At 34.0% G+C, this 12,503-nt stretch overlaps 1 protein-coding gene across 10 annotated transcripts in view; it reads right to left on the bottom strand.

The window, feature by feature from the left end:
* Positions 1 to 12,503, bottom strand: part of FRYL (FRY like transcription coactivator) — a 242,165-nt gene that overhangs the window by 91,118 nt on the left and 138,544 nt on the right. For 7 of the 10 annotated variants that reach the window (XR_009052491.1, XM_057725525.1, XM_057725530.1 and 4 more), the window contains 6 exons: positions 11,207 to 11,305; positions 10,067 to 10,168; positions 7,116 to 7,160; positions 4,572 to 4,675; positions 4,264 to 4,372; positions 2,105 to 2,191 (listed from right to left, as the gene is read on the bottom strand). Coding sequence is in view for 9 of the 10 variants with exons in the window: in XM_057725525.1 (XP_057581508.1) it covers positions 2,105 to 2,191; positions 4,264 to 4,372; positions 4,572 to 4,675; positions 7,116 to 7,160; positions 10,067 to 10,168; positions 11,207 to 11,305 (546 nt within the window). In the remaining variant the exon portion in view is untranslated. The remainder of the gene's footprint in view (positions 1 to 2,104; positions 2,192 to 4,263; positions 4,373 to 4,571; positions 4,676 to 7,115; positions 7,161 to 10,066; positions 10,169 to 11,206; positions 11,306 to 12,503) is intronic. The other 3 variants (XM_057725531.1, XM_057725528.1, XM_057725527.1) reach the window with 1 other exon arrangement.

A 12,503-nucleotide genomic window follows, 5' to 3' on the forward strand; every position in this document is an offset into this window, starting at 1 on the left:
TTTTTTTTAACTAGCCCAGGCACTGGAGTTTGCTTTAATATCAAATTCCCAAGTGCCACCCGTTCGCTTCTGAGGTCAATTGGTTCTCCTGTTTTCTAGCTTATTGCAAACCTCTTCCATCCCCTCCTCAACTCTCCTACCCTGATACTGTACGCTTCCCTCTCTAAGCAGATGATTTCTCACCCCCTTCACAGTCAGAAAAAAAACCATCATCCTTCCGCAATCTGACACTACAAAACACACTGATCCACTTATATCTATATCTGCACCTATTCTTTCCCCACGTTGCTCCTGTTACAGTTAAAGGGTGCTGGTATTCCTAGGTATTAGAATCCCATCTGCTCTTGCATTATCAGGAAATTACACTATCAATTATCCCTTCCCTTTCTTGCATCTTCAACGCTTCCCTTTTAACCGAATATATCTGACTCCTGTTAACTGCACTCAGCTATCTTGCATGGAAAGAGCCCTCCCTGTAATATTTTCCTCTCACTCATCAGTGACCTTACTGCGCAACACAGTGGGCATTTTCCCTGCGTCCTGTTTGACTTTTCAGCAGCATGGGACACTGTCAAATATTCCTTCTTCCCTGAAACATGCCCTTCCTTGGATACATCTGTGCCACTGCTGACTGTGTCATCTCTGCCTGTATTTCAAATTTACCCTCCTTTATCTGGATATTAAATGTTAGACTGCTTCAAGGCAAGTTCCTAGGCTGCCTTTTCCTATTGTTATGTATTCTCTCCCAAAGTAATTTCATGTATTTACATGGCTTTAGTTACCACCCACATCAGATTGCCTGCTCATTTTAAGCCTTACTTCTGCTCTGAACTTGGACCCTCAGACCAATTTGACACCTCTACTTGGATGTCAGAAAGATGCCTCAGATTTGCCATGTTCAAACCTAATACACGTTCCCCCCCCCAAACTCAGTATCTTCTCAGTGTTTCCTTTCCTCAGTAAATGATCCTCCCTCTACTCAAACCACACTGTCTCAGCCTAAGCTGTCATTATTTATGACCTACACCAGTGGTCTCTAAAACGGGTATATGCATCCCAGTGGCTGCATAAGATGGTTCACCGGAATACAGGGAGAAAGTAAAACTTTCATTTATATATTTTTTGTTATCTAAATAAGATCAAGGTTTTAAGATTTACTCCTCTTTACATATGACATAATACTGGTGATACTAATCTAATATCAGATGGTCATTTCATAGTCATAGAAGACATCGTGAAGGGAGAGGGAAAATTCCACAATATACTGTGGTTCACAGAGGTGCCCTTGCTTATTCATTGCTTCAGTGTACTGTGATTTGCTTCATTTGACTAAGTGGATTAACAGACGATTTCATCTGACTTTAACTAAACTAGCTCTCACAAGCTTAAAAGGATTGCTGAAAAGAAAATACAGATTGAAGATAACCCTAATAAAGTAAGCTTGTAGAAAAACAACAACGACAAAACTACATAACTGACATTTTTTATACTCTTAGCATAAGAGTTTCAGTGAGGAAAAACAATTTCAGAAATAAACTTGTTCAATGAAGACAAGATTTTTGAAAATGGGTGATCAAGAAAACGTCTTTCATTACGTGATTTTTGTTGCTGAAAACCATGTTAAGTATGTCATCTGTACACAATTTTTTCTGCTCACTTAAAAAAATCTGGAAATAATTATTAACCTATTTTAAAACTCCTACAAATAAAAAGCTTCAATAACTTTCAAGCATATTTGTTAACTATACAAATATATATATCTCTCTTAGGATTTGATTATGAGAAGGACCAGCACAGTAACTGAAAAGAAATAAGAGAAAATATAACACGTATTTTGCCTTTTTTACATTCCCCAGTGTCATTAAATTCCAATAAGCAATTACTTCAAAAAATATTTTGAAACAATATGAAAATTTAATATCTAAAGTATGAGTAGGAGTTTACTAGGGAATAACAGGGCCAAAGAAGTAGGAAATAACATTTATCTTAATTTGTCTTTAACTAGGGATTTGAGCCTAAGAGTTCTGATTACAGAAGTTGTGATTAAAAAAAATTTTTTTTAATTGTATAGGATGGTAAATTACTACATTATAATGTTTTTTACCTCTGGATTAATGGTGAAAGTTTTGGTAGATTTTCCAACACTGAGAAGATCAAATATTATTTCTTTCATTGCAAAATCCAAACGTTCCTAGAAAAAAAAAATCAATAAATCCTCATTACTTTCTACTGCTATGGGCATACCTTGAAGATACTGTGGGTTTTGTTCCAGATGGGGCAACAAAGTAAAATCGCAATAAAACAAGTCACACAAATTTTCTGGTTTCCCAGTGCATATAACAAGTAATGTTTACACATATTGTAGTCTATTAACTGTACAACAGCATTATGTCTAAGAAAACAATGTACAACCTTAATTAAAAAATACTTTATTGCCTAAAAAGTGCTAACCATCATCTAACAACACAGGGTTCCCACAAACCATCAATTTGTAAAAAAGGCAATATCTACGAAGCACAATAAAGCAAAGTGCAATAAAACGAGGGTTTGCTTGTATAAGTTAGGTATCATGTTAAGAATTATACAAATAATAGCAATAATATAGGTCTGTGCCCACAAGAAGTTTCTAAATCTCACTGGACAAAAGAAAAATACATATGAATTAATGTTAAAAGTATATGATTACAGATATATGACTTAATTGTCAAATGATTAGTTTAATACCGAAACCAGCAGGATAGAATTTTTAAACACTCATCTGCCAAACTCACATTCAAGACCTAAGTGAAGGAATTCCCAAAATAATGATGAAAGGAAGCCCCGTGATGACAGCAATGCGGCAGGCCTGGAGAGCAGGGAGTTCATACTGGGACAGAAAGAACAGGGCTCCAGGAAGGTAATCTCCAAGGGAAAAAAAAGATAACTAAGAGTAACTGATGTTTGAGAGGAGCTCTGTAGTTCTGGAAGAGTGTTGGTGTGAGGTGATTAAGCCAAGGGAGTGGGTATAACCCTAGGGGAAGAGATGCAACCAAATGGCAAAGGTTTTCTGAACAACAGATCTAAAGCACAATCTGCTTTCATTCATCTTATTGACATATTTATACTTATCTAATTATCATTCATTCTGTGCTCCCCTAAACAGAAATGTGTTAGTTTTATTTAAATAGTCCTTATTTCTTCATTGTCAAAAATAACAACATTATGGGTCATCTTCATTGCCATAGTTTTAGTTCAAAGAGAATTCAGTGACTATTCTGCAACCAAAGTGTTCTTCCTAAATTGAGAAAGTAACCCTACCTCTGCTTCTCCAGGGCTGATGTCCCAAGAGAGAATGTGACCAGAGCCATGGATCTGCTCATTCAACCCCCAATTTAATTCTCTTCAAATAAACCTTCCTTTACTGCAGAGGCCAGAAAGCTAAAATATTTCCCAGGATGCCTTTGAACAACAGGCTTCAGGATGTGATTGAGACCCAGCCAAGTGATATACTCATGTGAGTCCTTGGGAACTGGGGTACAGGAGGAGGCGGGGGGGAGGACAGGGAGAAAGGAATCTATTTCACTGGTGGGGATCGTGGCAGAAGCATGATTCTGAAGCACTTGGGCGGATTTCCTAATTTGGCAGATTTTCGACTGTGGCAGAGGCAGCAGCTTCCTTGGGAGCCCAATGCTGTAGTTTCCTCTGGTTTTCCATGTAGACTAGAATCTGTTTCTTCAGTCCTATTAGTGATTTTGTGAGCGATCTACTGGGTTGGCCAAAAAAGTTCACTCGGGTTTTTTGTAAGACGTTATGGGAAAACCTGAATGAACTTTTTGGCCAACCCAATATATTCCTTCAAGGACATCTTTGGGTTCAACTAGCTACAGTGGATTCCAGTGTCTGTACCTGAGAACCTGGATTAATGCAGGTTATGAAAACAATATTCCAAAATCTTTCATGATACTTAGGAACTAATTAGTAAATGGACTAAGAAAGAGTAGGATTATGAGACATTTTCTTGACTCTTCCTAAATTAAGTGCTTTCATCTGTGGGCCTCCTTTCCTTTGCCAAGTGTGTAGATCCATCATCTAAACTTATTTTGCACACATACAAAAATCATTAGCATCATTTATTTTTTACTTTTTAAGGCACAGTTTCATTTTTCACCATTCAATATTAATAAATGTTTTGCTATCATGCTTTTGGATATGTAACAAATTCTATGACTCTACGTTACTCTTACAATTTACATGCATATATGTATTATGAGGTGAGGCACTCACCTGAGCAATGAACTGAATAATCTTCACAAATATATTGAGAGGTGTATCACGAGGAACCACACTACGTGAACCTTTTGGGAAAAGTGCTGACACTATGCTCATAAGACGACTATAGGGAAAAAAGACTTAGTCATAATGAGAGAATGAAATCAACAAAACATCAGCAAAATATCCTTCCCATCCTTCATAATATGTCAAGATAATTCATATTTCTCCTCAAGGTATTTATAATGTTAACTAGAATTCATCAGTGTGGTATTTTTTACCAAGATGTTATTTTAAGTATACTTTAAAACAAAGGTACTCACCTTTGAGTTACAGTGTTGCTTTCACATTTTATTCTAATTACATAGACCCACAACAATCTATACAAAGATTCCAGTGCAACTCGAGACATTTTAGGATCTTTATTCTGTTTAGAAACAAAAGAGAATAAAAATAAGCTTATTTATTAAAGTACTTGCAATAATTTAAGATCAATTATATTCTCTGTCAACAACTAAAAGCCCTCTCTATTCCCTTTTCTATTCAATCTAAAACAGGTTTAAATATGTAAGTATATATTTGGTATATGGTAAATACAGAGAGCTCAAAGGCAACCATAAATAAGGAAATTGAGTCATCCCTTACATTCTCAAAACAAAATAGTACAATACTAGAATTATGTAAGTATCTCCAAGAACTCTGAAATTATACACACTTCAACTTATTTGATGGTAAATGGGTCACACAACAATACTGACATAATAATGAAAGGGTTACTCATCTTTGCTGTAATTCACTGCAGCTCATACACAGTTAAAATTTAGAACACCAAATGTTGTTATAGATATTTGCACTTACGAAATAATGCAAAATATTACTGAGTGATTATACTGGAAAGAAGGAATGTGGAATGGTGGGTTAAGAGCATAGACTCTGAAATTAGGAATGACTGGCCAAACCCCATCCTTGAACATTGTTACATCATTTGGTGAAACAGTTTCCTCATCTCTAAAATGGAGATAACACGGTACCTACCTCACAGATTAAGGGAGTTATTATGTGAAAAGCACTTGGAACGCTGCCCCGCACATGTTAAATGTTCAGTAAGTGTCAGGTGTTTACCTTTAATTTTTTATTTGGAATTAGAACATTTTCAAAATCAGAAAAGTATCCATTTCAATCACAATTTGATTAGCAAATCTTTTCTTCACACTAGCTATTATAAAAATGTACTTCTTAAATGACAAGAGTCGTGTAATGAGATTTAATTGTAAATTTTGAAAATTAGCTAATAATCACCTTTATTAGGAGAAACTCTTTATCCGTCTGTTAATTAGTGGTAGGATACATTTAGTGCTATAAATTAGCACTTAATTTGGTTTGAGGGATTTCTTACTGTTAAACAATTATTTTATAACAATGGACAAAAGGGAGTTTTTAAATACTAAGTAATTTAGCCATTCTATTTTATGTTTTCTTAGACTATAGAGTAATAGACATCTACTACGGAAGATTAAAAACAATGCAAAAAGGTTACCACTGGAGATGGTTTTAAAAAAGAAGACTAGAAAATATAATTTTGCACATCTATGTATATGAAGATTTGATATAAATTCAGAATGAAATAACTATTCAGCTGGTCAGAGTCTTAAAATCGGTCTCTTTCTCTACTGCGGAACCCATGATTCCAAATTTCAAATATACTCCCCAAGTAGTTTTCTATTAATTTGTTACTAATGTAACTAAAGTAATGTACAAAGTTACACACAATGTATGTTACTAATATAACCACCAAGCTTTCTGTAGTACTTTCTTTTCTATAGTATAACTTTCTTTTCTATCACTTAAAATGCAAGGTCTCAGAAATCAAAATATGAGTTCAATTAGTTTTATGTATACTCCAAATAATACCTTCACATTTTTAAATTATCTTTTCAAAATATGAATACAAATTAACATATAATAAATTATATAATACAAATATAAGTCCAATTCCTCATAAAAATGGTTAATATTCTCATATAAATGATTAATAAAGTATTTGGATTATCTTATGTGCTGAGGTATCTGGCATGAAATAAAATTTGATTTTCATACTTTCCAAGATGGACTACTATGTTTTACAAAGCAGACCTATTTTATAATGAACAATGCCAGACATGATAAAAAGTGATAAAAATCATATAATTGTTTATCCAGTCACTGCAATGCTGCTATACATCTCTGAATAATGAAAACATCCTAAATTGATCTGATCCTTAAACAAAGATACATAATTCCCTAGTTATAATTTTGGTCTAATTTGAATAATCAGATTACATTAATAAAATCCAGTAATATTAACATATAATTGAGTTTTGATGTCAAATATGCTCTTTGGCAGCAATCATTTTAATGTTTCTTCCTTTTTTCCCTACTGTGAACAAAAAAAAAAAAAAAAAGATTTGTTTAAATCTCAAACCAGTAGGATTGACATTTTAAAGTGCTACATCAAAATCATATTAAAAATCTGAGCTTAAAAAAAAAATCTGAGCTACTGTCTCCTGAATTTCTCTGGAAAATGTTTTAAAAAGCATTATTTATAACAGCTAACGTTAATTAAACAGAATATTTTAAAACTGAAGATTATGGTTAAAAATCAACATTTGCTATCACTTCTCTCTCTTAAATTCACCTTCTTGGGGTGACATTAATACTAAACCTTTGGTGGAATGCTCCTGCTGTGTGCTGCTCTTCTTTTACAACATGAGAAGCAGGTTTAAATAAATACCTTGGACATGCAATGCAGCAATGGGTAAAGGGGGAAAAAAGCCACACTTAAAGGAGGATAAAGCAATATTTTACTTTGTAACATCAACACAACTCACCTGGAGTGTTTCTATTTGTTTTCTGATACTGTTGTTAGATGGCATCTAAATAAAGCAATGTGAGACAGCAAACATAAACATGAGATGCAGCACATGCATGTTAGATGAAAATAAGCACAAAACAAGACAGCTCTTCACCAAGGTCTCTATTTAGAAGAAATTTGAAATTTCCAAGACAGTGGCTAGAAATACTGAAGAAAAAAAATTCGATAATTTGGGCATCGTGGGATACATCTACAACACTCAAATTGAGACAATATAGTTATATTTTTAACTATCTAATTTTTCACTAAAAGTACTGCATTTGATTTCATACAAGTTTCAATTTTTAAAAGAAAATAAGCATACACTATAGAAAAAATATCTAAACTATTTTTACATGACATCTACTCTTACTCCTTCCTCTCCTTCTCTCAATTATTCCTTAGAAACTTTAAAATCATTTTTCACATAATGACCTTATCTGACAGAAAGATAGGGGAATGGGAAACTACCAAATTATCTTTGGGACAAAAACAGCAGATTTAACATTTTCAGTGAGAATAAACTGATGTTCTCTGATTGTGATTAATGGACCTACAGACGAATGCCCATTTTCCATGGTCCACCAACTTCAAAACCTAATATGGTAATCTTTAAAAAATTATGCAGTATCTTAAAGTGCTTGAAAATGCAGCATATTTATTCTTATGACTCTGGGGAATAATGCTATCCCTAGAATTTTACTATCCCAGAATTACAGCCAAAAATATTTTTTAAAATATTCAGTACAGCACAGTTCCTTATCATACGTTAAAAGGTTACATGGTAGACCAGAAACAGCAAAAGTTATTGAACTGGATGGATGTAGATGCAAATCCTATCTCTACCACTTTTTGGCTCCCTAAACTTGGGTTACTTATCTTCTTTCAGCCTCAGTTATAGTAAGAATTAAATGAGATACTGTACCTGGAGAATCTAGCCTATAATAAATATTAATAAAAATCAATTTTAAGAAGTAGTAGGTCTAATAAGTTGAAAAGTGTCACCGAGTTTTTTGAAATCAAGAGATTACTTGAATCTCAAAACAAAATCAATTTAGGTAAGCCCTTTATCTTGGACCAATTTTTCCTATATACGAAACAAATAAATCATAACTGTCACAACCAATAACTAGCATAGTTCTTCCCTGAATGCTCAACTCTTTACCTCAACTACGTAGCGTAGCCACAGTATCTAAAACTTAATAAGCAGGAACCAAGTCAGAAAATTTCTGCTGAATAGAGCCTTAATGTAAGTTAAGGGTTAATGGTCAAGACAACTATATTCCAAATATTCATGCTAAGTGGCTCTTATCTCCTTTATCCTGGCAGATTGACTCACCCATTAATGAAAATGGACAATGTGCCAGAAATAGTTAACAGGAGGTAAGGGTTCAAAGAAAACAGAGCATTTTAAATGAAAGCTTTAAGACAAAAAAAAAAAAGTTAAAGTACTGCGAAAGAACTGCAAATATGTTAGGTGGAAACATATATATATATAAAAACATTCCAACAAGCAACAGAAAAGTATGAATTGTCATGAAACAAAGCATCCTTCCTGAAAGACACTTAAATGCGTGTCTTAAAATATGTTATTAAAAGTTTGAAGAATCATACTACCCAGAAAATGATCAATTCCCTTTCAGTACCTAAATCTGTATGAATATCAAAATAAGGACAGAAAACAATATAATGTATTTAATGTATTTAATTAAATAAAACTTATTTTCTGGTTGCATGACCTAAAGAATTTAACCAGGTTGGTTGGTCCTGGGAATTTTCATAAATAGAGCAAAGAGATATCAATTCTCATCCAAATATGAATAACATCAGTGTATGTATATCTACGAGGAAAATGGCCAAAATTTTTCAAAGACATATTTTTGGTATACCTTACTAGCAAATCAAAGTATTTTTCAAAATGATATGTAAAATCATAAAAAAAAAGATATACAGGATAATGCTGTCCAGTGAATCAATACTAAGTGAGAAAAAAGAGCCAGTCCTATTTCTCACACTATCACGATGAGCTACAGGGCCAGAGACAAGTCATTTACTCTCTTTATGCCTTGGTTTCATTGTCTTCAAAGTTTAAGGTTTTCTGTCTTAAGCCTAACTTAGAGGAAAAACAGAAAACAAAATGCCATGTCTGCCATGTTTCTATAACACGTAAGCAAATATTCAAATATATTCATTTATGTATCAAAATGGTATTCAAATCAAGCATTCACATGACATGCAGACGAGGAAAACTCCCACATTCTGTGTCAGATATTAACTGTGCTCCTATCCACAAAAGAAAAGAAGATCCTGCTAGATCCTCCAGCAGAGCATCCTGAGCAGCTTTGTTTTCAATACTACGAGACTGGACATAGATGTGCCAAATAGTGTTAATAACAATTAATTATCCCTTGATTCAAGTCAGAATCATTTCAGGAGCTTTCACATCTATGTGGATCCAGTACCACACTTTTAGATTTGGCTGATACTTACACTAAATGTGCTTTTAGTGATATTTTATTATCAAGGCTATTATCATATTATTCAGACTTGAGCCAGCATTAGTGAATTTTCTCAAAAGAAAACACAAAATAAGTATCTGGAGAGTTTTATAAGATTAACGAATACTCTGAAATTCTACAGGAATTTAATTAAGTATTGCTAGATCCAAGATAATATAAACAATCATTAAAAATGTATAATTTTGCATTCATTAAGACCAACTAAATTTTTAATCAACAATTTATTCATGTCTATAACATGATTCCCTATAGAAGGAATGAAGTATGTATAAGAAAAGGAATATGGTAAAGTAGCATTATTCAAATGAAGCATAGTATTAAAAGTTTTATTATATACTGTTCAATGTATATGCATAAGTGAATACACTACAGTCAGTATTTACAGGCCAGAAATGAGATTAAGTCTTACCTTTAAATGTGACAAACAGTTCTGTAGGAAAATATGCCAGTTATTTAAAAAAAATTGTTTTTGACTGACACATAAAAGGCAGGTAATTAATGGATATAGAGCCTACAGGAAACAGAAGAAAGAGAATTAACATTTCTCATGAAAAAGCACTGGACTTGTAAATTACATTTCATTCATTCTCATAAACAAACAAAAAATATATTAGCAATTTTCCCATTTGTATTAAAAAAAATACAATCTCGGGGAGTAATCTTAACAAAGAATGACAAAGGGCAAATTTTCTATAAGAACAATTTCCTGATCTATCACATCTCCCCAAGTGAGAAATACGCTATTATTTCTTCCTAGACCCCATTACACCTCTAATCAGTACAGTGGCCCTGGGATCAGAGGACAGACCGGCATTAATGTTGTAGCTTTCTATTCACCAGGTGTGTGACCTCTTCAAGGAGGATATGTTAAACTGTGCAAAGCCTCACTTTCCTAACATGTAAAGTGGAGAATTGATAATCACATACATACTATAGGTTTGTGAGGCTTAAACTAAGATAAAGAATGTAAAGCACTTGGCTCAACGTCCAGCACAATCAACGTTTATCATTATTATACCTCTATCTTAAATGGTCAAGTATTTATCCAATTCTCCAAACTTTCTCCAGGCTGCCTACAAATTTACAGAAAAATCCCTCAAAGTTACCGAACCGGATGGTCAAATGGAAAAAAAAAGCCTTAAATCTCTGAATAGAAAAGACGTAATTAGATAGACAATAGCTCCTAAATAATCACATGCTTCAGAATACAATTTATTATAAAGTAAAATAAAGGAATTTATGGTTTAACGCCTATATTTTAATACATAATATTCTAATATATTATCTGTACAGACAGGTAAATACCCAGAATAAAGTCCAAATAATGTATCAAATACAGAGCTAGTAAAATTAAGAATAGACAGTTTTGAAAAGACCAGGAGAAAATAGGCAAAATTTGCCCTTGTGTTACATTACACTTTGGATATTTTATAGATTCAATTTTTACAATTCTCTTAAAACTCTATTAAAAAAAAACCATACTAAAATCATAAATCAATTACTAAAACTCCTAATTAAATATGTGAAGGTTTGAAATGTTTCTCAATACCAATGAATGCTTCTTTCTGGAACTCAGTTCAAAAGTAGTCTGATAAAGCATCTCCACAAAATTTTTCAAGCAGGGAACATTCACTTCATTTTTAACAGCCTAGATTAAAAGATAATACAAAAACAAAGAAAATGGTTACAAATGTTAGATCAAACTATACAAGGATTACAAGAAGTTTCTGTAAAGTTTGAAATTAGCCAATAATTCACTGAGTATCTGATGGAAGTCCCATAATGTGCCAAATGACCAAATGTTAAGTAAAGAAGATAAACCAGGTCCCTGCCCTGGTGAACAAGCAGATGAATATGTGGTATAACAGGAGCTCTAAGAGGAAATTCTCCGTGCTCTTGAAGCACTCAGAAGGGGCCCTGATGGAAAAACTCCACAAGGAAGCTGAATTCAGAATTTCTTTACCTGAAATACTGCAACAGCCTCCCATTTAACATCTCTGGTCCTATCTCCCACTACTCTGCCCCCCTGCACCAGGATCCAGCCACACTAGCCTCCTTGTTGTTCCTAGAACACATCAAACATGCTCTTGCTTCAGGATGTCTGCACTGGTTCCTTCCGCCTGAGAAGCTCTTCCCCCAAATATAGCATCTCTTACTCCCTTATTCTTTTAGTTTTTGTTCAGTTGTCACCATCTTTTTCAAGGTGGTGGTCTTTCCTAATCATTCTACTTAAAATTTCAACTCCCCTACGCACTTTAGCAATTTTTAGGCCCCTACCCTGCTTTTCATTTCTCCATAGTATGTACCTCCACATCTGCCACGTGCTATTGATACATAATTTTACGTACTTGCTTGAGTTTTCTGCACTAGACGTAAGCTCTATAAGAGCAGGAGCCTTTCCTACCTTGATCTCTGTATTCCCTGTGTACAGAGGAGGCCCTGACACACAGAAAGCACTCATCACATATAATGAATAAATAAGTAGCATCCAACTAGGAAACGGGGCTGGAGGTTGTTAGGCAAGAATGTTCCAGACAGAAGGAGCTCTATGTGCAGAGGCTGGTGTTATGGATTAAATTGTCCCCAAATTCACATATTGAAGTCCTAACCCCGTATACTTCATAATGTGACCTTATATGAAAATAGGTCATTATGAATTGGGGGTGCAGGGCGGGGGGAAGGTAACTACTCCAACACGACTGGTGTCTTTAAAAAAGGTACGGGGATGAATAGGGAGATTGGGATTGACAGATATACACTAGCGATACTATGCATAAAATAAATAACTAATGAGAACCTACTGTATAACTCAGGGAACTCTACTCAGTGCTCTGTGGTGACCTAAA

The sequence above is a fragment of the Hippopotamus amphibius genome, chromosome 3 (genome assembly GCF_030028045.1).
Source record: "Hippopotamus amphibius kiboko isolate mHipAmp2 chromosome 3, mHipAmp2.hap2, whole genome shotgun sequence".
Classification (NCBI taxonomy): domain Eukaryota; kingdom Metazoa; phylum Chordata; class Mammalia; order Artiodactyla; family Hippopotamidae; genus Hippopotamus; species Hippopotamus amphibius.